This window comes from Penicillium daleae (assembly GCF_028827525.1).
Source record: "Penicillium daleae strain IBT 16125 chromosome Unknown utg000002l_segment0_segment0, whole genome shotgun sequence".
NCBI lineage: Eukaryota > Fungi > Ascomycota > Eurotiomycetes > Eurotiales > Aspergillaceae > Penicillium > Penicillium daleae.
In genome coordinates this window covers 944942-968221 of record NW_026623150.1, presented here as the reverse complement: position 1 = coordinate 968221, position 23280 = coordinate 944942, and the positions used below count along the sequence as shown (strand labels likewise).

The window sequence follows — 23280 nt, the reverse complement described above, 5'->3', positions numbered from 1 at the left end:
GTATCTAACTAACTAACTATCCATGTGGCTGAGCTTTCCGACTTGTCCCAAGTGCCCATTCAGATAGTCATCCTGTCAAGCCACTCTATGTATTTGTACAGTACCGCCGTGGAAACAAGAAAACCTGCGAACATCGGCGATTTAATCCTCTGGATCGATCGCACCCTGAGTCCTTAAACTGACCCCCCGATGGACGGATGATCGTCCCTGGTATCGCTCGCTTTTTCGCCATCATGACGAATGGGATCCAGCCAGACTCCACATTCCCAGGCTGGCAATTGAAACCGTCCAAGGTGAAGGACACCGATATAGTAGTAGCTACAGTAGACCTTCGACTCGGCTACTTGCGGACGTGCAATTACTGTAATGGCTGTTCTTACCAGTTAAGGCATGTAAGCTACTATACAGTAGCTACTACTCCGTACGGAGTACTAACTAAACGTTCTCTGCTCCGTCCTAAGGCCATTGACGAACCAATCCATGACGTCGGTACCCGGTGCTCACCGCCCGGCAAATTAATCATCCCACGTCCAGAGCCCCGACCTGAGGGGCCTCATGTCCGTTATTTGGTCTCGCGACTCCTGTTGATGCTTCCTTCCACAACCATGGCGGATTCTATCAATCCCCCCCTCTCCTACGAGGCTTCAGCGACCACCACTCATCCTCACCAGGCAACCTCCCTGCCCACCGAGGTGGTGGCCTGCTTGAAGAACTCCCGCTTCGTATGTGACCCGCCGTTGCTGAAGACGTAAGACCAAATCTATTTATTCTCAAAAAGCTAACTCGAGGTACAATCCCAGCTGCATCTGGCAACATGTGATAACCTCACCCCGCACATCTCCCTCATGGCCTATACCTACCTCCCGTCGACTCCCTACGACCCCTACCCAACGATCATCATGACTACCAACCCCGCATCCCGCAAGACCAACCACCTCCTATCTAACCCGCGCGTTTCGCTCCTGGTCCACGACTGGGTATCTCACCGTCCACCTACCCGGGCACCCAATGCCCAAGGAGACCGGGAAGGATCTCCTCCTCCCGCGGCTACCCGCTCCTCGCTCGCTAGCCTCCTGCTCAACCTGAACACCAGTGCGCTGTCCAGCATCTCCACCACGATCACCGGCCAGGCGCGCTTCCTTGAGCCGGGTTCGGAAGAGGAGGCTTGGTGTAAGGAGCGCCACCTGGAGAACAACACCTTTGAGGAAGAGGAGATCAACCTGTTCGGGCAGCAGCAGCGGCATGATCCTAGTGTCCGCCGCCCGAGTATGTCCATCGACGGCGATGTACGAGTGGTTACGGTGCGGGTGCACGAGGGCCGTATTGCGGACTGGAAGGGTGGAGTTCGTGACTGGGTCTTGCTGCCGCCTGAGAATGAGCAGGCTGGTCTAGTCAATGGCGTATAGTCGGGACATTTCCAAGATGTGATGACTCGCCATGGCATGCTTGAGTAATATCGGTCCTTTTGTCTCATATGATATGAGCGGCCCTTCTTGTCTATCTTCTTTCCAAGGAATCAAACTATTCATGTACGATTTTAAAAACGAACTCGGGTCAATTGGCAGGATTCAATGCAAAAGTCAACTGTTTCGTGGCCTTTTCGTGTTGCAAATATTCGATTGCCAGAACTAAACGATTAAGAATATGTAATGAGCAATGAAGTAACACAAAAAAAAAAAAATCCAGTAAATCCAAGTCCTCTCAATTGCAATATGAGCTGTTCAATTGCACTGTACAGAGAAGGTGGGCATTGTGCTTATCAAACCTTATCAGCCCGGAGCTCCCAGCTTCTCCGCAAATCCAAAAGTCCACTGACCTTACATCTCCGAGGAAAACTATTCAATCTCAATCTCCAACTCAGCAATGAACCACGACACCTACTAAACCACCATTAACCACTCACTACAAACGCTGCCATCTCAATATCCTCCCAAAATACTCCCACAAAATGAGACTCGCCCACCTCCACCTCCCAAACACCACATCCTTCGCCCGAGTCTCCGCGCTCCAACAAGCCCTCACAACCCGCTTCCTCACGCACAAAAAGCTCGCCTCACCAGCTTCCATATCCTCCCAGAACCCCAATGGCACATCACACACGACACACCAAACACCCTCACCACCCCCAGACCCAACAATCATCACCTTCACCCCAAACCCCGTCTACACCACCGGCCGCCGCGACCTCCCCCCATCCAACACGTGCTCGCCAGACCCATTAAATCTCTCACTGCCACCACCCCTCGAACCAATCCGCTCGCTACTCACACCGTCAGGGTCAACCCCTGCTAAAGCGGAGTACCACCCCACACTGCGCGGCGGCCAAACCACCTTCCACGGCCCGGGCCAGATGGTCGCATACACAATCCTAGACCTGAAACGACTCAATCTCACCCCGCGCTGCCACATCCGCGTCCTAGAGAATAGCGTCATCGACCTGCTAAAGCAATACGGGGTTAACGGGTTCACCACAGAAGACCCTGGTGTATGGGTATTCGACAAAGCGAACGCAAACGCCAACTCTAGTTCAGGGGCGCCGAAAAAGATAACCGCGGTGGGGGTGCATTTACGGCGGAATATTAGCAGTTTTGGGATTGGGTTGAATGTTACTGAGGAGCCGATGTGGTATTTTCGGCAGATTGTGGCGTGTGGGCTTGAAGGGAAGGAGATGACGAGTTTGGAGGGGGTGGGTGTGAGGGGGCTTGAGATTGATGAAGTCGCGGCGGGTTTTGTGCAGAGGTTTGTTGAGAGGGTGAATGAGGATTTTGCGTGTAAGAAGGGGGGGGGGGGAGAAGATTGAGGAGGTGTACCCTGTTAGGGAGGAGGATTTACTGCTATGAGATCCATGGATGATGAGATGGGCTTGGTGTGATGACAGTTGTAATTGTATTTCAGAATTAGATGGGTTTGCTGTGTGAAACTCGGTTGGCGGCGCCATCGAGGATTACTCGATAATGTGATCGAAGATAATCAATTAAATAGTATTATATGGGTGTATCTGGAGGGTAAGATAGTAAAGTAGGGGAAAGAAAAGAGCCAACCTCGCTGAAATGCTTCGACAACCCAGAGGATGGAGCCATGCAAAGGAAAAGGGGAAACACTGGACACTCAGATACACAGCCGAGTGTCCGGACCCTGAAAAGAAAGTGGTCATGGTTGTCACAACCCTATAATCGACGGTATGAAATGCAAAGGGGAATCAACGAGCTCAATAGCAAGAAGCAGTTGCAGGAGGACAAGAAACGAAAGCTTGCCCAGCGTGTGCTGGGCAGTAGGAGACGCATAGGTGATTCAGACACGACCCGAGCCAAAAAAGAGAGAGAGATAAATCCTGCGCACAGCACCTTACAGGATGACGCACGAGGAGCCAGAGCCCTTGCCTCCAGCAGGTTTGACCTCCAGAGCAACCTTGGCCGCCTCGTAGAAGCTTTCTCTGATGCCACGATTTTGAACAGCCGAGCATTCTGTCCACCTGTCAGCTCTAATCCGCGCAATACACTCCGTAGAATGCGGCCCACATACCCAGGTACTTCACAGCGCCAATCTCCTTGGCCTTGGCCAGACCCTGTTCGAACGTGATCGCATTCGGGTTATCATTCATTTCATCGTCTTTCCTCAAGTCGCACTTGAGCGCGGTGAGCACGACTCGCACACCAGGGCAATTCTCATTGATTTCGGCGATCCACTTGGAACCGACGTTCTCGAAGGAGTCGCGGCTGTCGACCTGTATCCAGATATCAGCACTGTTTTTGCACCCAATTCACTGGCGGTGTTCTGGTATCGTGTGCCTTACACTAAAACACAACATCAGGACGTGCGTATCCTCATAGGACAACGCACGTAACCGATCGAACTCCTCCTGTCCGGCCGTGTCCCATAGCGATAACTCCATATGTACATTATCGACAAAGATATCTGCGCGCATGAGTGTGGGGGTATTTTGGAAGGGGTTACTAGGCGAGGGCCGTACCGTGGACATAATTCTCTGTAGACATAGTAGTCAGCGACTGAGTTGTACCTCTGCAACTTGGGGGATTAAGCGCATACCAAAGACCGTGGGCTCGCTGCGCGACAGTAAAGAGCGGTTAGTCTAGCTGGTCGAGGGTGTATGTGGCTGGTGAGTCTGGATTGGACGATCTTACTACACCGTTGGGAAAAATCTATACACACGTCAGCTCGCTTGTTTGACAACATGGGAGTAAGTTCGACAGAGACGAGAGAAGGGGGGTCTAGAGATTGCGCACCCTCTTGTAAACACATTCAGAGCAGAAGTCTTGCCACAGGCACCGTCGCCGCTGTTGGAGATATCGGTCAGTACCAGCGTTTACTGCGCAAAGGATCCAGGTTCCAACTGACAGCAGCACCATCTTGCGCTGGACGACCTTCTGACGTCCGCACAGCTCCATTGCGACTGGCGTGGTTGAGGGGGGAAATCGTCAAGGTCGTTGTAATTGTAGGTCGAATATAAGAGTCGGATACGTATAACAGGAGTAAACTCGAGCGCGTGGTCACGGAGGAATGGGGAAGAGGGGAGGAGGAGGAGGATTCCTACACCAGCACTGCCCGAGTCGATGACATCGCGCCCTGAAAGGGATCGGCGAATAAGCTCCCACCACTTTGCTTCCACACACACGAGCCCCTTCTGGTCCACTCTGCGCGCCTGCCGAGGACTGTTCTCCAGGACTTTCCAGGGGCGAAACCACCTGGATGACTTTGCATTTCTGTGTCTGATGCGGTTGTCTCTATGACGGGGTCTTGGTGGGTTGGGGACAGGGGTCACCCATCAGTCGATCTTATGATTCTACAGTGCTTGCTTATCGCTAGTTTGATTGACAACTTGCTGCCCCTCGAGTGTCATTGATTGTCTTCGGAGGAGTAGATTAGAATCAAGTACAGATTGAAACTGCTGGCCCTCTGGATTGGGTACAATCTAGTTTCACGCTCGGAGTTCAGTATATAGTAGAGGCATGATAGTTGTCCAATGTTGTTACTTCATTCGAAGCTTGCTAGGCACGCAATAACTTGCGCAATTCAGGCGACCGATATGATTGAGATAGAAATGAAGTACTTTCTTTGTAGGCAAAGGATCCAACTAATCAAACACGAACAACAAGGGAGAGGCTCAATTGGTGGCCTCAGGCGGGGAGTAGTGTTATCCAAAGGCGGAGGCTCTCGTAGCTCTCTGGAGTGACCTCAGTTTATCTTTCCCCGTCCCCAGAGCTCTCTCACAAACACCCCGCGACAACCCGCCTTCCTTCTCTCTTCCTCCTGACCACTTTCTCTCCTTACATTCTCTAAGAATTTCTCTCACCAAAAATACTTCGACAAGATGTCTGACGACGATGATTTCATGCAAGATTCGGCAGACGAGGAGTAGGAGTCCCCCGCCCCGTCTCCGCTCATAAGGCCCTGAGACTGAGCTGACACTGTCTGACACAGCTATGACTTTGAATACGAAGACGATGAAGATGACGAGTCCGCCGATATTGGAATCGAAAACAAATACTACAATGCGAAGCAGATGAAGGTGGACAATCCGGAGGAGGCCGTGGATGAATTCCTCGGCCTGCCTCCGATGGAACAGGATAAAAGCGAATGGTACGACGGTCGCAGCAGCGGAACCATTGTGTCAAGTTACTGACTGGGTGCACTACTGCAGGGGATTTAAAGGGTTGAAACAAGCGATCAAGCTGGAGTTCAAGCTTGGACGATACAGTGATGTAGGCATCTCGGTCTAAGTCCCCCGACGGAGCTGCCCACTTATCCATTCTTTTTAGGCCGTTGAACATTATCGAGAGCTCCTCACATATGTCAAATCTGCCGTCACTCGCAACTACTCTGAAAAGTCTATCAATAACATGCTCGACTACATCGAAAAGGGCTCGGACGACGCCCAAGCTTATCAATGCATGGAACAGTTCTACTCCCTCACCCTCGACTCCTTCCAGAATACGAATAACGAACGCCTGTGGCTCAAGACAAACATCAAACTCTCCCGGCTATGGCTAGATCGCAAAGAATATACGCAGCTGGCTAAGAAGGTGAAGGAACTGCACCGGGCTTGCCAGCGGGAGGACGGGACGGATGATAGCAGCAAGGGCACTTATCTGCTTGAGCTGTACGCTCTAGAGATCCAGATGTACGCCGAGATGAAGAACAACAAGCGCCTCAAGGCACTCTATCAGCGAGCATTGCGTGTTCGGTCGGCCGTCCCTCACCCCAAGATCATGGGCATCATTCGCGAGTGCGGCGGCAAGATGCATATGAGCGAGGAGAATTGGGAGGAGGCCCAGAGTGACTTTTTTGAGTCGTTCCGCAACTACGACGAGGCTGGCTCTATGCAACGGATCCAGGTCCTCAAGTATCTGGTCCTGACTACCATGCTGATGAAGTCCGACATCAACCCGTTTGATTCGCAAGAGACCAAGCCGTACAAGAATGATCCCCGGATCTCCGCCATGACTGACCTAGTCGATGCTTTCCAGCGCGACGACATCCACGCCTACGAAGCTGTCCTGAGCAAGCACCCGGACGTGCTGGCCGACCCTTTCATCGCGGAGAACATCGACGAGGTCAGCCGCAACATGCGCACCAAGGCCATTTTGAAGCTGATCGCGCCGTACACCCGCTTCTCGCTCCAGTTTATCTCCAAGCACATTAAGATATCCGTGCACGAGGTTCTGGAGATCCTCAGCTTCCTAATTCTTGACAAGAAGCTCAACGCGAAGATCGACCAGGAGAACGGCACGGTCGTTGTCGAGAGCGCGAGCGATGTGGAACGACTGGGTGCCCTAGACGAATGGAGCTCATCCCTGAAGAGCCTTTGGCAAACCGCTCTCAATGGCGAAGGCTTCCGTCCCGATGAGGGTGGCCATGGCCAGAGCGGCGCCGTGTTTGCCCCACCCTTTGGCGACAATACTCCTGGTTCCCTCAGGGCGATGAACGCGCGCCGAAGGGAAATCCGAGGCCGGGCCTTCGGTAAGATGGCTGGCATGGTGTAAGCTGGCCTTAGCCGGGCCACATCCCACGCTAGCGTCGGCATATCCTCCTAATTTCGTTGCCCCCTAACCGCACGTGTCTGGTACCTGCGGGATTCTCATGTCGCTCTCGCGGTTGAGCCGCGCGATTTTCTCATCTCCTCACCACTTTGCATCCTGTGAATGGCCGGGTAGACAGAGGTGCACATCCTTGATTTGACCAGATCACCATCGCTTCTATCCGAGGAGCCGAGTTGGAGGACTGTCCACGTGGAAAATGGTCTGGACGGAGCGCGTCGTCACATCTCACACCACGCTTTTCTCTCTTTCTTTGTTATGCTACCCGCAGCCTTGTGAAAACCAACAGCCCCGGGTCCTACCTTGACACTAGGAGCGGCCAAAGAGCAGCAAAACAAAGCGAGGACTGGGAGTCTGTGCTGAAGCTATCGTCGTCTAGAGCCCTTTTTGTCGTTCCATAACCCGAACCAGACCCCGCAATTTAGAGTTGCTGTGACATAGGCGCTAAATCCTTATGATAAGATGAACATTGACTTTCTCGGCTCAGAAGTCTGGCCCAGAAAACTAAGCAAATCCTCGAATTCCTCTCAGTGCATGGGCTCTCATCCCGCACTACTAAACCGTAGTTCGTGAACACATTTCAATTGCCGGCTCTTTTTGCCGGGTCTATGTACTACTGCTTGCCATGATGCCATCCCTATTCAAAAAAGCAAATGTCTCCGGTACAGGAGGTTCCACATGCCGGACTTCCGAGTACATATGCATAGTGCAAAGTGATATATCTAGCATATCCACAGCGGTATCTTTGTCTAGACGCATGGCAAAAAGCAAAAAGTCCCCCTAAAAATAACCCCTACATCGTATCGTACCTCCATGCCTCTCCCTACGAAGTACGTACAGGCAGCGGGATGTATGTATTGTACAGAGCTAGGCACTTAGAAGCGATGCAACCTATGTCCGGGACTTTTTCCCCCTCTCGCTAGTCTAGTCCGCACGGCATTTCGACAAATGACGAAGCGCAGTGCAGCACACGCACCTCGGTTTCATCGTGCGTCGGCCGGATTCATAATGTCGTGATATGCTGGCTACCTGCGGGTTACCTGGGTCTTGCGGGTTTCGGGTTTTGGTCTAGGGCTGGGGGGTCAAGGTTGGAAGGAGGGGGGGGGGTTTGATTAGTTGCGAGTTGCTAGTTGGTTGTCCGTTAGGGAAGGATGCTAGTTCCTGTTAGGCCCGTTCGGCTCGGGGGGCGGAAAACGGAGGCGTATTCGCTTTTAGGTGCTGGTTGCTAGTGCGTGTGTGGGAGAAATGCACGTGAAGTTGTTAAAACTTGGAAATACTGTAGCAATAGGAGAAGCAAAGTATGTATGGAGTAGTAGTGCGGAGTAAAATGATGTATCATTACAACGTAGTTTAGAAGAGATGGGGCTGCGTAGCCAAGAGAATTAGAAAATATAGAAAAAGTATAGTCCCCCTCCTGGCTGGTGATCCTGAATCATGAGTCTGGATATCTCATTGGGGGGCTATGATGCTATTATCGGGCTGACAAGGACCTTATCTGAGTTTGCGAGGTCCGGTGATCCACCGTCGAGGGCTGCTCTAGTGCAGCAGGTACGAAAGGAGATGGTCTTTTCTTTACAGTCAATCGCTTAGCACGTACAGTAGTCTGGAGAGTCGATTCGTTGTGCTAACTGACTTGATAGTAGAAGTAGGAAAGCAGCAGTTATTTCCGGAATTTGATGTTTTTGAAAACCTAGACACGGGGTTTTCTTCAGTGTTCCAAGGTGTGTGGTGTGTGTGGTTTTTTCAGCTCAGCACCACACACACAAGGAAAGGCGACCTGTCAACTGCGTTGATTGCACCACACTGATCACCGCACGAGCAGCCGCACCCATGTTCTTAACACGGCGTGATCAGAGAGGCCTCCCACCTCACGGTAGATAGGGGCAAGGGTGGGCAGCCGGGGAAGGAGGGTTGATCCCAGACACTGTAGTCTACCTTGAAGAAGGCTCACAGCCAGGCTGAAGAGAAGGAATAAGGCCTGAACACTCATATCATCCACCACGATCTATACCACGATCAGCTCCACCTGAGGTGCTTACCCTCTCAAACCCCTAACCGTTGGCGATAGCAAAAAGCAACTGTAAACTCGTAGGCTTGCCCAGGCGCACGTCCCCGGCTCGGATTACGATCACATCAGACACTCTCCACCTATCAATCAAGTCCTAGCGCCGCGCCAGGTGATCCTGGAACGCGGATAGGGAAAAAGAAAAGAAGAAGAGGTGAGGGGGGAAAAAGAAAGGGACGCAAGAACCGTGCTGTCAAGAACTAAGTTTCAAGCAAAGAAGGAAGTTAAATTCATGCCACAGCTGATGTGATGCAGAGTGGGCCCGATCCTGGGCTTCCCAAGTCCTCGAATCTGGGATTTGGCATTCGGGCTGTCATAGGCTATGATAGCCATGGGGGCGATTTATTCGATTATCATCTGAAGTCCTTTTGGGACGTATCTCTCGCCTAGCAAAAAGTAATGAATCACGATAGAGTACGCCGACGAGGAGCAATGCGGATATCTCGGGGTTTGCTACTGTAGTTACAATACTGTAGATCGGCATACCCACACCAACAGCCTGTTAGCAACGAGCCTAGCGAGGCCAGCCGAGCAAGATGCATCATCATCGAGGGCTCATGCCCTTGGCCACGCCCATGCTCCTGCTGGTTTATTTGCTATCACTAGTTTCCCCAGTAGTTTGATCTCGATCTCGATGAGGAGTCCGGTCCTGATTCGAACGAAACCCTTTCACGGCGCATCGGGGACCACTCTGCCGGTGCATGGGGACCCTCGATCATTCGTGAATCGCAGCGGGGCCTCTCGCCCGTTGGAAACCGATCAAACATGCTTTTTCCCTTCCCACCTAGGGAGCTAGCACCGACTCGGTGCGGCGAGACGAGGGGCTAGCGGGCATGCTGTCACCTCATCGTGGAGTCTTTTGGTTTGCACTGTAGGGTGCAGTATTGTGCAGGTTAAGACGCTGGAAGATTCGAAACCCCCGCTTTTTGGAACGGGTAAATGGGAAGGGAAGGGGCTGGATGCCTGGAGGGGCTGGCCAAGATCTAGCCGAAGGTAGAATTTAGACCCTCTACTTCTGGAGAAAGTGTAATAATGGGTTTGGGATATAGGATGGGATAATTATGGGAGGTATTGGAGCGGGATCCAGAAAGTGACCGATTCTGATATTGTGGGATTGTGATATATAGGATGATCGGGATGGCAAACAATTGAGTAGGTCAAGGTTCATCATCACAAGGCACAGAGATTATGACCGGTGCATTGAGATATCCCATAGATTGGCGGGTTTCTCTCGATGGCATTAGCTGGCTAACTTGGTTAAGGCCAAGAGTCAAGAGTGGAACGATCGGGGTCCGGCTGCTGGCGGGGCGGGCAGTTTTTGGAGTCCTTTTTTTTGTATACTGTGTACTTTGTGTATTGTATTTTTGGGATGGGATACGCGCTGAAGCCACGCTTACAGAGTGGGTAGTAGCTAGGCAGTGACTACTGTAGATTGTGGTCCACAATTGGGGGTGGTAAATAGTTTAATAGAACCTAGAGTCTCTGGGTATGGGAAGAGTGTCAAATAGCATAGAGAAAAGAGAGATCTAGTCTGGTTACTACTGTACATATTGTACAGTCGATACAGACGGTGAACTGTAGTATAACCTCGGGCGTGGCAATGTGGAGGGTCTCGCAAATCTCCCCCTGCAGTTTGTTTGCGAAAGAGGGGCGTGCTGTAGGGTTGTGCTGGCACTTTTCGATCCGCATCTTCAGGCGTGGATCTGATGCTGCTGAATGGGATCCGGGAGAGGGGCCTCCTGTCTCCGATCGGACTGATGTGAATGGTCAGGCCACGGAGGGCACGGTGCATTGTTACTTCATCGTTTGAGGGCAGTTGAGACGGGAGAGAAAGGTCCGCTTCGTTTTTTTTATCTTGCGCGTTAGCTGGTCCATCACTCTCTACTTCCTGAGCATTATCCTCGAGCAGTTGGGGTTGGGTACGGAACCAGCTACCGAACTACTTAGTTCCTGACGGAGGGCCTGATATTTCCTGCTCCTCTTATAGGTTTGTTAACCCTCTCGTCGACTGCGTTGCTCCGTGTTGTTTTCCTTCTCTCTTTTGCCTAATCCTGGTCCTTGTCATTTCTCCCTCCCATTTCGATTCCCTCGGGAGATCTCCGTGCCTTGAGATTGCCCGACAGAGGCATCGTGAGTACAGGACTCCTCCTTCCGTCCTTCCCGGCTCTCCCAGAGACGCTTGTCAGTGACTCTCCTGCTTCGCCTCGTGTTTCGTCAACTTGGATCATTCTCTCGTCCAGTTAAAAACACAAAAAAAAGTCCAAAAAAATATTAGTCACAACTCAATCCATTTACCTCCCAGCTTGACCCTCAAAGCTGTGGACGGAGTACCAACCTGCTGGGTCTGGAGTCTCTTGACAACTGCCCTCCCCCTCTTCTCTCCCACGAACTCCGCCAATATTTTCTTTCTTCTACTTTACCTCCTCTCTTCTTCTCTCCCGCCTTGAATACTTCAATCATCATCAAATCCGTCCCATACTACTACTACTACGACGACTACTACTTGGATTATTACTTTCTTCTGCAATCTTCCCCACCCTCCCTCCCACTACCAGGTCTCTCTGTCTCTCTTTCTCCGCCCCCTCCATGATTAGATCATCCACGTGTGGCCAGTGATCGTGGAAGCCCAAACATCCTATTCCCCAAGGTCTGATCCCTGTTTTTTTTTCTCCTCCCCGATCGCTGTTTTCTTTTCTTTGTTGGCGTAATCCAATTCCCCCTGCTCTATTCCGACCGGCTCTTGGCTTCTCCATCGTCCAAGACGCCCCCATCGACCCGGTGTCGACACCATTTGATGGTCTGTTGTCTGTCCACTTTCCCAGCCTCCCACCCTCTCCGCTGCTGGCTTCTTGATCCCGGAAATCTTCTCCGTGGTCTTACCCTTTTGGCCCTCTGTCGGCTTTGCCTGGGATGCCCGGTCCACACTCCTAAAACTGAGGGGCAGATGATCGTTGAGTGGTTCGTGCACCCTTCCGAGGGCGATGATCTCGCGGCCGCTACCAACCACACGGTAGCCGTTGGAAGTCGTCAGCTCGACCACGCTGACATCATTTCATGATCGTTACTATCACGGGCTGGAGCTGGCCTAGAGCCACGCTATCATCAAGAAAAATCGATCTGATATTCCTTGCCATTATTCCCTGATTGTTGATCCCCCGTCCCCAATCCCGACTATCTTATCCCCCTCATTTCTTCAAGCCCGTCCCCACTTCACGTTTCTCTGTGTCGTGAACGAGGGCCTTGGGCCCTTCATCACAAAATATTATTTGAGTGCGCTCGGTCCAATCACCGTGCAGAGGGTGCTTCGTTGGCCTGGGAGGAGCAAAAGGCTGCCCACCATCTTCATTTTCGTGGCTCAGCGGCTTCAAATCTAGCTTCCCCACATACCACTCTCATTGGTAGACCGCCATTTCCAACAAGCTCTCGTTGAATTTACCCTGGATGATCACATTGCCTGCATTCTCTTTTTTTTTTCTCTTCGTTTTTCATGTGTTCGACATCGTCGTGCTTCGACTGACATGTTTTAGTTCCAGAGTGTCGTCCCCTTGCAGCGGTTGTACAACGACCGCAGGGTACACTTCCGTGTTCCGCTCCAGAAGGAAAGGGTTCTATAGGGAGATGTTAATTTACTTCCGGTGAGTCTTATTATCTCATCCTATATCCTCCTTCTCAGGTGGAGTTCGGTTGTATTCCATCCTAACCCAGAGATCCAGATCATCGAAGAACATTGAATCTTCCGTGTGGATATCAAGTCCACGCTTCTAAGCCCCACATAGCATCCCGCGTGTTATTCTCCCCCGGTTGTATGCGATGTCCTTGTCAAAACTTTCCTGGAGTCATATCGGTCCTCACCATCCATTCCCGGAAAAACAGAAATTCCACGGCTGTTACCAGGACGCTCTTGACCCGTCAGCTTTTCTCCGCCCACTAGGCTTGTCAATATCGGCAGCTTTTGCCCCAGGACCTCCCGCCATGAGCAACTCCAGCAACATGAACGCGCTCTCCCCAGACGAGATGCAGCGGTTTCAGAAGCTCTCCAATGAATTTCAGCCAGATGTACCGGTAGGTGATCCTGTTGGAGATTGCGTGGGGAAAGGTGAGGCTAAGTATGGCCACAGGGGCTATTGGTCTCGCCGAAACAATCAAGTCACCACATTGCCTTGGACTATGCCAATGCAGATCCCACGTTCGCTACAAAAACATCCGTAAGTATACCTCCGGCTTCGGTCGCACTTTCAATTCTCATGTTTTATAGGCACTTGCCGTCACACACCCAATGACTCGCGTCATGAAGGGTGATGGAAACTGTGGATGGCGAGGTACGAAAGCAAAACGCCCTTACCACCCGAGCATACAAATGACACTACTAACCCTTGTTTCAGCCGTGGCTTTTGGCTATTTTGAGACCCTCTTTTCCCTTAGAGATATCCTGCGCGTAGAGCAGGAACTTGCTCGCCTCAAGTCCCTCACTTACACTCTGGATCGCGTTGGCTACGCAGAGCATCTGTATGAGATGTTCATCGATGCCACGGAAGAGGTCTTTGCGCAGACTTCAGAGGCTATCCAGAATGGCGATCAAGACGAGTCTTTCCTGATTAACGCCTTCAACGACGAATACAAGTCAAATTCCATCCTGATGCACTTCAGAGTACGCCGACCTTTGCATGATTCTGACTATTTGATGGCTGACAGACCAGCAGCTTTTGACCAGCGCTTGGATGAAGCTCAATCCAGTACGCTATCAAGCATTCCTGCCTGTCCCGTTGGAACAATACTGCGCCTCGGAGATTGACACAGTGAGAACCGAAATTGATGAAGTCGGCCTGCAGGCCTTGGTGGACGGTATAATTCAGGGTGCTGGGTTTGGAGTCGAAATTCTGTATCTCGACCGAAGCGAGGGCGATGCCGTGACGCCGCATCAGCTATCGCCAACCTGTCCCAGCGATGCAACGATTCGTCTGCTGTACCGACCGTAAGACAACTCGCTTCATCACTATCGACCCTCCCTGTGAAGATCCGCGTGACTAATTTTTATAGGGGTCACTATGATATCATCTACCGCGCCGAACAGACTGTGAATATGGCACCCGTGGTCAACTATCAATACGCAATGACTTCTAACTATTCTCCCTGGGACCAAGGTGCTCTCTCCTTCGACGTCAACTCCCACTTGATGTCCATTCCCAACTTGATGGCCGACCCTGCATTCGGTATGGGCGGTGCCCCCATGTCGCCAATAGCCTCGGTCTCGCCAACCCCAACAAGCCCGTACCGCCTATCTCCAACCCAGGATATGTACCAGTCACCCATGCAGACCCATGCACCTGTACCGTCCATACCAGTGTCTTCGCCTACGCCTGCTATCCCATCTGCGGCACCCCCGCCGATGACCTCTCTGCCGAGCCGGTCGTCGGATGGACCACAAATCCGCTTGAATCCATTGGTGATGAAACCGAATCTAAACCACCTGCCAGTGACGGCTCCGTTTAAAAAGTAAGTAACCGGGTTGAAGTGGGATGCTATGAATATAATCGTTGACTCTACTATCAAAGTTCGCCGTACAACCAGGCACATTTCCGAAATCAAGATTTCGAACCGATCCATTGGGAACCGAACGAAAATCGCAGATGATGATTACGAAGCTACGAACTCCCTTCAAAAAGGAAACGCGATGACTATCCGGGAAATTTGTTGTTGCAATTCCCTTTCGCATGTCTTTCTCGCATGTGGTGTGCATGAAACCTGAACTTGGCGTTTTTATTTTTCTTGCTCCATGGTCTTTCGTTTTCTATTCTCCATTTAGCCCTCGTCTTCTTTCAAACCAAGTTGGTCCCCGGATGTGTATCTCCCACACCCGTCCTTGGACTTTCGACTCTGAACTCTAGCTTATCCTTCTTTCTTCCTTCCTGACCGGCCTTCCTTGATGACTGTTTTCTTAGCGTGGTGTGCAGCGCGTTGCATGGATGGTCCGAGCGTTCATCTTTCGCTTTCTCTGATCTTTCCATAATTCTAAAGTCCCAAATTGTTATCTATGGATGGTTCATCCAAGGTACTTGCAGTTCATGTTCTCCCTCGAGCTACAAAGCGAAGCTGCATGTTTAGTGGAGAAATTATTCAACACAAATATCCAAGACCTACATCCCCGTGGCCTCCATGATTATATACACACATATAGTAGGAAGTATTCAGAACCAGCTCGATGTACAGCAAGCCCTATGCAGTCTCCTCGTCCTTCGCTTCTAATATAACATCCACCATATCATCTACCGCACGTTCCTTGTCCGCGGCATCCAAATAGCCCGCGGTAACCAATCGCCCCAGCGCATCACCAACCCAGTTCTGACTATTCCAGTCTCCTTCCAGATCATCGACCGGTGTCTCTGATACTATCGCCCGCAATGATGATACAGGTACCGTGTCCGGTATAGAAGATACAAAGACAGCCTTCGCAAGACCTGTGACACCCATCAGAAAGACCAAAGAAACAAATCAAGCCATGAGAAAGTAAAAAAAAAAGTGGAAAATTCAAACACCCTCATCCAGCCTGTCGAATTTACTTACCAGTCGCTGCAGCAGGCAAATCAGTATTAACCCGCTCATAAAAACTTAAAAACCCCGGTGACCCGACCACCTCCATCACCGAGGACTTGATATCATCTTCCCTTTCCGCAACCGACTCATTGAATCTAACCGTTTTCTCGATTTGAACGTTTGAGTGTGTCTTTTCAAACTCAAAGTACAGCGCTGCGTGTCTGTATCGCGCAAAATCCAGTGGCGAGGCGACAAACACTAGGATCGAGAGCTTGCTCGGCATGTAGAATGCCCCTGCCTCCCTGGCTGGAATGTATACAGAGGAAATGAGGTGATCTTCCGTCCCTGGGGATTGGGTGTGTGTGGTGTTTCTTTGGGAGAAGTTCGTCGACGTTTAATTTGGCTTCCTCTGTGAATTGGGGGAACCTGTGGATGACGTCGGTGTGGTAGGGCTGTGGTTGTGGCTCTGGATTGGAGGGTGTGGGTGGGATTGGTCGGGAGGATACTGAGAGGGGTCCTCTAGAGAGTGTTTGATGGTTGTACTATATATGGAGGCTGTTATCTGATTAAGACGAGGATTTGCTGTGGCTTTCACTGTGGTAATGTCTTGAATGGAGGGGAAGAGTTCGCTAGGTCGTGATTGTGACGAATAATGTTTCCCTGCCCTTCCCGAAGGATCTGATTATGGTGGGATGCTGTTGTGGAAACATTAGACTTGAGGAGCTCGAGACTTGGCGCGTTTAGGATTCCAATATGAAGGGTATGGTTTATAAGATTCTCCAGGTTACTGGCACTCTTGCCGTGGCCCTGATAAAGAGACTTAGGTACATGTACTCGTTACCCAGGGATTTGCATCACTGGATATTCGCTAATCTCATTGTTATTCCTCCTCCTCCTCCTCCTCCTCCTCCTCCTCCTCCTCCTTCTTCTTCTTCTTCTTCTCCTCCTCCTCCTTCAAATTGGTTAGCTAGGCAGGAGTAGGCCATTCCCTCTCTCCAAATTTGCAGTAGACATTCTCGAAATATTCAATTCCACCGTCACATTCTCGCATCTAGCTATGAAGACAGACAGAAAGCGTTCTCAGGATTAAAGATGTCGCTCTGAACATTCAAGAGATCCACGATCCAAGGTCAACAGATCTTCAAGGGTATTTAGGCCAAGTATAAAAATCCGGATGGGCTAGATTCAAGTCAAAATGAGCTGGGTGCTATGATTATTCAGCCTCAGCTTGCTCAGTTTGTCCATCTTCATAAAAGTTGGCGTGACTTGCATCAGGGTCGGCATTATAATTCCCCGTATCAAGCCTTGTATTTATTGTCCCCAGTCTTGCCTGCTGGCTTCGGAGGACTTGCATACCAACCTCTGCAGCTGGTTTGAAATAGTTTCACTGATACGGCAAACATTTGGATATCGCTATCTCTGGACTGATCGCTTTCGGAGATGAGATGTTGCGCGGCCTTGAAATTGTTCTTACTTAATGAAGTCTACTGCCATAAGTAGACCACGGCCAAATCGTTACATCTTAGGCCAAAAGAATCTCGAGGTGGGAACTGTTTGAATTCTCAGTACTCAAACCCAGGCGTCCTCTGCATAGCCCTGCAGGGCCTTAGCTTTATACTTTGAATTTACCCGAATGTACTCGTTGATGAATAACTAGCTCTATATTGACAAGTATTGCGCTCTATCGGAGGTTAAATAATATAACATATTAGAAGGAAAATAGTGTGCAAAGTGGTCACTGCAGTATGTGCAGACGAACAAATAAAAAACAGCAGAAAAGGCAAAAAGAAATAAGGCAAAAGACAAGGAGGGGGCCGAGATTCCAACAGCCTCTATTCCTTCGACTTAGTAAATCTCGAAGGAAGAAGCTTTTGCTTGAGGCTCTCGAGATCCCAGCGCTTCACACGGAACAGGTAGTAAGTCACAGTGGCAACGAAGATGTTGAATATAATAAAAGCCCAAACAATGCCAAAGTTCCGCCATCTTTGTGAAAAGTAGATCTCAGACTGCGCAATGTATTGATCCGCCTTTTGAACAGCACAGTAGCTGCAGTCTGAAGTGGCATTCCAGTCAAGCAACTGACCCCCTGCGAGCTTGACGTATTCTCCAAGATACTGTCCACATGTCTGGCCAGAAGGAGGATCGAAAACAGAAAGTTCGGCTGAAGAGCAAACAACATCACGATTATGGACTTGGGTCGAGACCATGGCGCCCGTCCAGTACGTGAAGGGAGAGACGCGGTACATGAAAATCCAAAATCCAGGAAGAGCGGATGGAGGTTGCATCACACCGCAGAAAGTGAGGGACATGGCGAAGAGAAGGACGACAACTGCACTGGCAGTTTCGGCGTCGGGGAGAGCGGCAATGACCATCTGAGCGAATGTACCGGCGTAGATGAAGAATTGGATGCAAAGCAGAAGAACGGTCACCTGGCTGACGGAGCTGGGTATACCGACAACTGCGTAGAAGTAACAGGCGTAGATGAGAATACCGGTCACGATCATGTAGGGGATCTCAACAATGACGTTGGCGATCAAGAAAGCCTTCCAGCTGTAAGCCTTTGAGGGACGTTCACGAACTTCGTACAGAGAGCGTTGTGTCACGAAGAGAGGCATCAACTACGGGAGTTAGTCATGGCAATAATATAGAGAAGGACAAAGAGACAAACCTGTTGAACAAGAGAAGTGAAAATTGTGCAAAGCATGAAGACCGAGTAGATAATGGTCTGCATTCCCTGAAGTGACGGCTTGGCCTGGTAAAAAGAGAAACCGATAAATAGACCTGCGGCGATACCAAGTCCCCACTTGGAGATAATGTATGAAGGCATGCGCCAGTACTGCTGGAACACTCGATAGGTGACCTGATAGAGCTGGAACCAGAAAGGCATAGCGAACTCGGAACGGGTGACAGAAAGATCCTCATCAGATCCAGAACTCTCGCCTCCCTTCTCCTTATGAATCCGGTCAATCTCAGTCTGGATCATTCCGCTTTCCCTACTCTGTTTCCACACATCAAACCAATCTTCTCCCTGTGGGTTGGTGCGGGCATTCACAACATCTAGCATGTATTCGGCAGGATTCTCACTGTCACCACACTTGCGTGCACCGTGGGATTCGAAGTAGTCCAAGAGAGTTCGCGACTGTTCGCCAATCGGCCCGAAGTAAACAGTCTTACCGCCTCTGGCCAGGAACAAGAGCTGGTCGAACTGTTGGAAAAGGATAGCACTCGGCTGGTGAACTGTACAAAGGACAGCCTGTCCGTGCTCAGCGAGCTTGCGGAGGAAAGAGCAGATAGCCCAGGAACTCTGCGAGTCAAGACCACTAAAAAAACTGGTTAGCTTTATAAATTGCTTTTGAGTCAGTCAATTTCTCATACCTGGTCGGTTCGTCCAAGAACAAGAGAAGTTTAGGCTTTGCCGCAAGTTCAACGCCGATCGTGAGCAACTTTCTTTGCTCGACATTCAGACCTTCACCGGGGACACCGACAATGGCCTCAGCGAAGGACTCCATATTAAGCATGCCAATCACATCCTCAACGTAGTCGTATTTCTCCTTGATCGAAACACTTGCAGGCTGACGCAGAAGGGCACTGAATCGCAAGGACTCGCGCACAGTAGCAGTCTCGAGATGCAAGTCTTGCTGCTGCACATACCCTGTCTTCCGCTGGAAGCTAGCATCGAGCACCTTACCATTGACAAACATATCACCGGTCACCACACCGACAGAAGTTCTGTGTGCCAGTACGTCAAGCAGGGTGGTTTTTCCGGCTCCACTAACACCCATAAGAGCTGTAAGGGTACCGGGTTTAACCCATCCAGAAACGTGATCTAAAAGTCGCCGGGGTTCTCCCTTGATTTTGATATCGTAGCACACATCACGCCAGGTGAAGATGTCCGTCTGAGGTTGGATAGCAGCCATTCCTTTCCCATTTTCTTCGTCGGCGGAGGATTCTCTCACGGCCACTGTATCAGCGCTTTCCACATCTGATTCTGTCTTTTTGAGGCCACGGCGCACGTGTGCCGGTTCATGACCGCGACGGAAAACCAAAGCCTCTGCCATGCTGGTTGTTGAGGAATTCACCTCACACGCGATGAAGTAAATCACCATGAAGCCAATGAGGAATGCGAAGAGGATGCCGACATTTCGCCACACGTGGCTGTAGCTATACCTGTAGTTGAGCATGATATATCGATCGCCGTTGACAGTCGTTTCGCCTGCGACAGAACCAGAAGCGGAGCAGGAAAATGATTGGCCTGACAGATCAGCGTAGCTAGGAACAAATTGCGAGCAAGCGAAATCTCTTCCATGGAACTCGTTGGCGATCAAAATCTCGAAAGCATAGTATATAGGGTTTATATAATGAATCCACTCGAACCAGGGATGCATGGACGGAACGGGCAACACGAATCCTAATGGAAGGTTAGCTCAAATTCTCCTAGATAACGTGTGTTCGGATGAAGGAGTTAAAATTACCTGTATAAACGATAAGTGCTAGAATCATAACACCTGCCAGACCCATAGCCTGGGACACAGTCTTCGTCACGGCGGCCAACGTACGGAAAACAGCACTCATCACGAATGTGATAAGGAAAGTAACCAAGAAGTAGAGGAAGAAGTTTCCTGGTTCCCGTCGGAGGCCAGCCATGAAGTAAAGAATGATGTTGAACACAACTGCCAGAGCAAACTTGACGGGTATGTCGGCAACCACACCCGCTATCGCTTCCGTCGACGGGTGATAGAATGCATAGGAGTTGTGCTTTTCAATAATCGGGCGTTGGGCATAGAGGCTGTTGATCTCACTCATTGCTGTAAGCGCGTTGAGTAAGACCGCGAAGAACAGGGTAGCACCTTTGGACGTAAATCCCGAGGTGGTGTTGGGCGAGTCATAGAATACCGAGCCAATGATTAGAGCCATGATGATGTTGCTGACAATAGTGGATACCGTTGATGCAGCATCGTTCCACAGACGTTGGTAGGCACGGACCGTATTGAGCTTAATCTGCATCGGGACGCTGATGATATAGGGAGACTTTGGTCGAGTGTGATTTGCTTGTCTATCCCGCTTCCTCTCCTGGAACTCAATCGCGGCCTGGTCGTTGCCCATCGGGTATTGCTCCTCATAGGCGGCAATTTCGCGCTGTAGCCGTTGATACTCGGCAGATTGAAGCCACGCATTCTCGAAATCTTCAGGTGTACGTGGAACACGACCCTGCATGCCCGGCTTAGCTTGACGTTCCTGGGGGTTTGTCACAGATGTCAAGAAATCTCCAGTAGTTTGGCGTGGTGGACATTCCCAGCCTTGCTCCTCGAAGTATGCCTTGGCCTTGGAAGCAGGCCCGTAGAAGACCTGCCGTCCCTCGTACAGAACAACAACCTTATCAAAAATATCATAGATGCTTTGACTGGCTTGATAGGCAGCAACGGCATGAGCAGAGCCAGTGAGATCTGACGACAAGCGGAGACTCTCCACGAATTTCAACGCGGTGGCCGAGTCCAAACCTCGAGTAGAATTGTCCCAAGCAGCAATAGGTGAAGCCGCGAGAGCCATCTCGGCGATACTGACACGCTTTCTCTCACCACCAGAGACTCCACGGATGAAGTCGTCACCGACCCGGGTATTGTAGGTATGGCTCAACCCGAAGATTGCCATCACGACTTGGGCCATATATTTGGCAAACTCCGAGCGCGACATGCCCTGGAATCGATGGGACGGAGTACGAGTAGCGGCAGCAAATTCCAACGTTTGGCCAACCGTGAGATGAGGAAAGTGACGGTCAACCTGAACAGGAAATAGTTAGCAACGTCGCAACATGAGCAATGGGGTGGTCCTAATGGCATACCTCTTGATTGTATACCAATTCACCTTTAAATTCCTTTGTCATTCGCTCTTGGGTGATACCTGTGACGGTCATACGTTAGTGAGAGAGAGCTTGTTACGTTTTCCTGATTACTGGAACTCACCATTGTAATGAATGACGCTTTCATTATCAAGATCCAGGCCGTGAAGCTCTCCACATAGCGACTTGAGGAAAGTGCTGCAGCCAGCACCAGGTCGCCCCAGAACCAACAGTAGTTCAGACTTTTTAAGAAGACCGTTGAAGTCCTTGAGGATACGTCTGCGAGGGGAATGAGATTCGCGAATCGCCTGAGGCAGTCGAAGTGGTCCAGCCAGGAGGTCCGAGACAGTCCCTTGGTATTGTAGAGCTGCCCCTGATCCGTAGATATTCATGTTCTTGAAGACAATACCCATGTTCTGGCCCCGAGGATCGTCACGAGCGACATCGTTCATGGCTGCCCTCAGCCATTTCGCAAGATCGAATTTTGGCGATTGGGGGTTTAGGGATTCATCGTGTTCGGCGATGGAGGCTAGTCGATGAGCGATGATTGATTGTCGACGAGATTGTTGGGTGGCAATGCGAGTAAGATTTTCAACCTCATTCTGATCAATGTGATTGATAGGCTCATATGTTGGCTGATCATCTTCATACACAGACTTGTCTTCGCTAACTGTGTCCGAAGACATAATGAAAAGAGGGAGGGCACTAGATACCAAGCCAGGTACCGAGAAGCGAGATTGAACTAGGAGTATACAGTTCGGGTGGTACGCTGAGGAGAATTAGGGGGTCGCGGTCTCTAATAAATAGTAAGGTACCATTGCCCCCTTGGCCTATGAACCAAATAAAAACTTTAAATTCAATGAACACAACGTGCTCCCGGATGGAGATGCGACTATCTGCGCGACTACGTCAACTCGGGTAGGGTTCCAGTGTTTTCAGCCATGTTTATTGAAACGGTGGAGATCTCGGGGCCGGAAAGAGATCTTAGCCGGAAACTAGGTCATCCGCAGCCCCATTAAAAGCCAGTGGAACCTCATGGGCGCCCTGAATGGTGGCTCTTTATTGGCTTCGGGTCCCCCGAAGCCGACTGGTCGAGGCACTGGTGTGTCGATCATCGTAGATTTTCGTCCGGATTAAGATGAGCTCCAAAGACGGGTGTTGGACCTAATCACCCGCTGACTCAGCGGGATTGAGAACCTTCAGTGAGAGCCCCGTTCAAGATCAACTTTTGTTTAGATCGGAAATAAACAAATGCCTCCTTAATTTTCTATTGCCCAATTGGACTAGAGATAAGAAGAGAATTTTCCGATCTCCGATATTAGTCAGAACAACGTTGGGATCAACTCTCTCTCCAGAATGATAAATAGCTTGCTAGTCAAACTAGCGAAGCTGACATAGCCCAGCCCGGCTCAGCAGATTTCGCCGAGATTTCGTCCGGGAGATCCCAGCCCGGGGCGGCATCCAACGGTCCGACTCCGACTCGAGACAAAAATAACCTCAAGTCGGGGTTGAGATCCCGATCACCGATATGCAAGAAATGTGCAAAAGCTAGGCGTCAGGTACAGTGGCAGTTCAAAAAGTCTGAAACCAGGGACCAAGAAAAACGCTATCGAAATATGCCTCGATTTTATGTTTTTAACAGATCTTTCTGAATGTTTTTTGAACACTCTTTCTAGATATCCCCGGCATCTTTGTTCAACTTGCCTCGTAAAGTATAGCTGATGATGGTTTGGAACTGTTTCGAGTGTTGCAAACTTATGGAACGCCACTGTACCAAGTTACCAACATTAAGG

General features: G+C 50.4%; 7 protein-coding genes across 7 annotated transcripts; 4 read left to right on the top strand and 3 right to left on the bottom strand.

Annotated features, from left to right (window-relative positions):
* Nucleotides 1-605: 605 nt before the first annotated feature.
* On the top strand, nucleotides 606-1406 carry N7458_001380 (pyridoxamine 5'-phosphate oxidase family protein; the record flags this gene model as incomplete). Its single annotated transcript, XM_056904763.1, has 2 exons — nucleotides 606-722; nucleotides 801-1406. 2 exons carry the CDS (start codon nucleotides 606-608, stop codon nucleotides 1404-1406), a joined length of 723 nt encoding a protein of 240 aa, XP_056768870.1.
* Nucleotides 1407-1948: 542 nt separating this feature from the next.
* On the top strand, nucleotides 1949-2800 carry N7458_001379 (lipoyl(octanoyl) transferase LIP2; the record flags this gene model as incomplete). Its single annotated transcript, XM_056904762.1, has 1 exon — nucleotides 1949-2800. One exon carries the CDS (start codon nucleotides 1949-1951, stop codon nucleotides 2798-2800), a length of 852 nt encoding a protein of 283 aa, XP_056768869.1.
* A 545-nt stretch (nucleotides 2801-3345) lies between these two features.
* Nucleotides 3346-4406, bottom strand: rho3 (Rho family GTPase RHO3; the record flags this gene model as incomplete). The annotated part of the gene is made up of 7 exons (XM_056904761.1): nucleotides 3346-3464; nucleotides 3523-3724; nucleotides 3794-3915; nucleotides 3971-3985; nucleotides 4048-4064; nucleotides 4245-4295; nucleotides 4357-4406. The coding sequence occupies 7 exons, from the start codon at nucleotides 4404-4406 to the stop codon at nucleotides 3346-3348; spliced, it is 576 nt and encodes a 191-aa protein (XP_056768868.1).
* Nucleotides 4407-5329: 923 nt separating this feature from the next.
* Nucleotides 5330-7001, top strand: N7458_001377 (uncharacterized protein; the record flags this gene model as incomplete). The annotated part of the gene is made up of 4 exons (XM_056904760.1): nucleotides 5330-5373; nucleotides 5440-5598; nucleotides 5660-5720; nucleotides 5778-7001. 4 exons carry the CDS (start codon nucleotides 5330-5332, stop codon nucleotides 6999-7001), a joined length of 1488 nt encoding a protein of 495 aa, XP_056768867.1.
* Nucleotides 7002-12930: 5929 nt separating this feature from the next.
* N7458_001376 (OTU family ubiquitin thioesterase) lies at nucleotides 12931-14751 on the top strand (the record flags this gene model as incomplete). The annotated part of the gene is made up of 7 exons (XM_056904759.1): nucleotides 12931-13182; nucleotides 13239-13325; nucleotides 13376-13439; nucleotides 13503-13768; nucleotides 13821-14092; nucleotides 14158-14613; nucleotides 14673-14751. The coding sequence occupies 7 exons, from the start codon at nucleotides 12931-12933 to the stop codon at nucleotides 14749-14751; spliced, it is 1476 nt and encodes a 491-aa protein (XP_056768866.1).
* Nucleotides 14752-15333: 582 nt separating this feature from the next.
* N7458_001375 (uncharacterized protein) lies at nucleotides 15334-15934 on the bottom strand (the record flags this gene model as incomplete). Its single annotated transcript, XM_056904758.1, has 2 exons — nucleotides 15334-15575; nucleotides 15682-15934. 2 exons carry the CDS (start codon nucleotides 15932-15934, stop codon nucleotides 15334-15336), a joined length of 495 nt encoding a protein of 164 aa, XP_056768865.1.
* A 1549-nt stretch (nucleotides 15935-17483) lies between these two features.
* On the bottom strand, nucleotides 17484-22173 carry N7458_001374 (putative ABC multidrug transporter; the record flags this gene model as incomplete). The annotated part of the gene is made up of 6 exons (XM_056904757.1): nucleotides 17484-18269; nucleotides 18320-18971; nucleotides 19027-20059; nucleotides 20124-21429; nucleotides 21491-21549; nucleotides 21612-22173. 6 exons carry the CDS (start codon nucleotides 22171-22173, stop codon nucleotides 17484-17486), a joined length of 4398 nt encoding a protein of 1465 aa, XP_056768864.1.
* Nucleotides 22174-23280: the final 1107 nt, after the last annotated feature.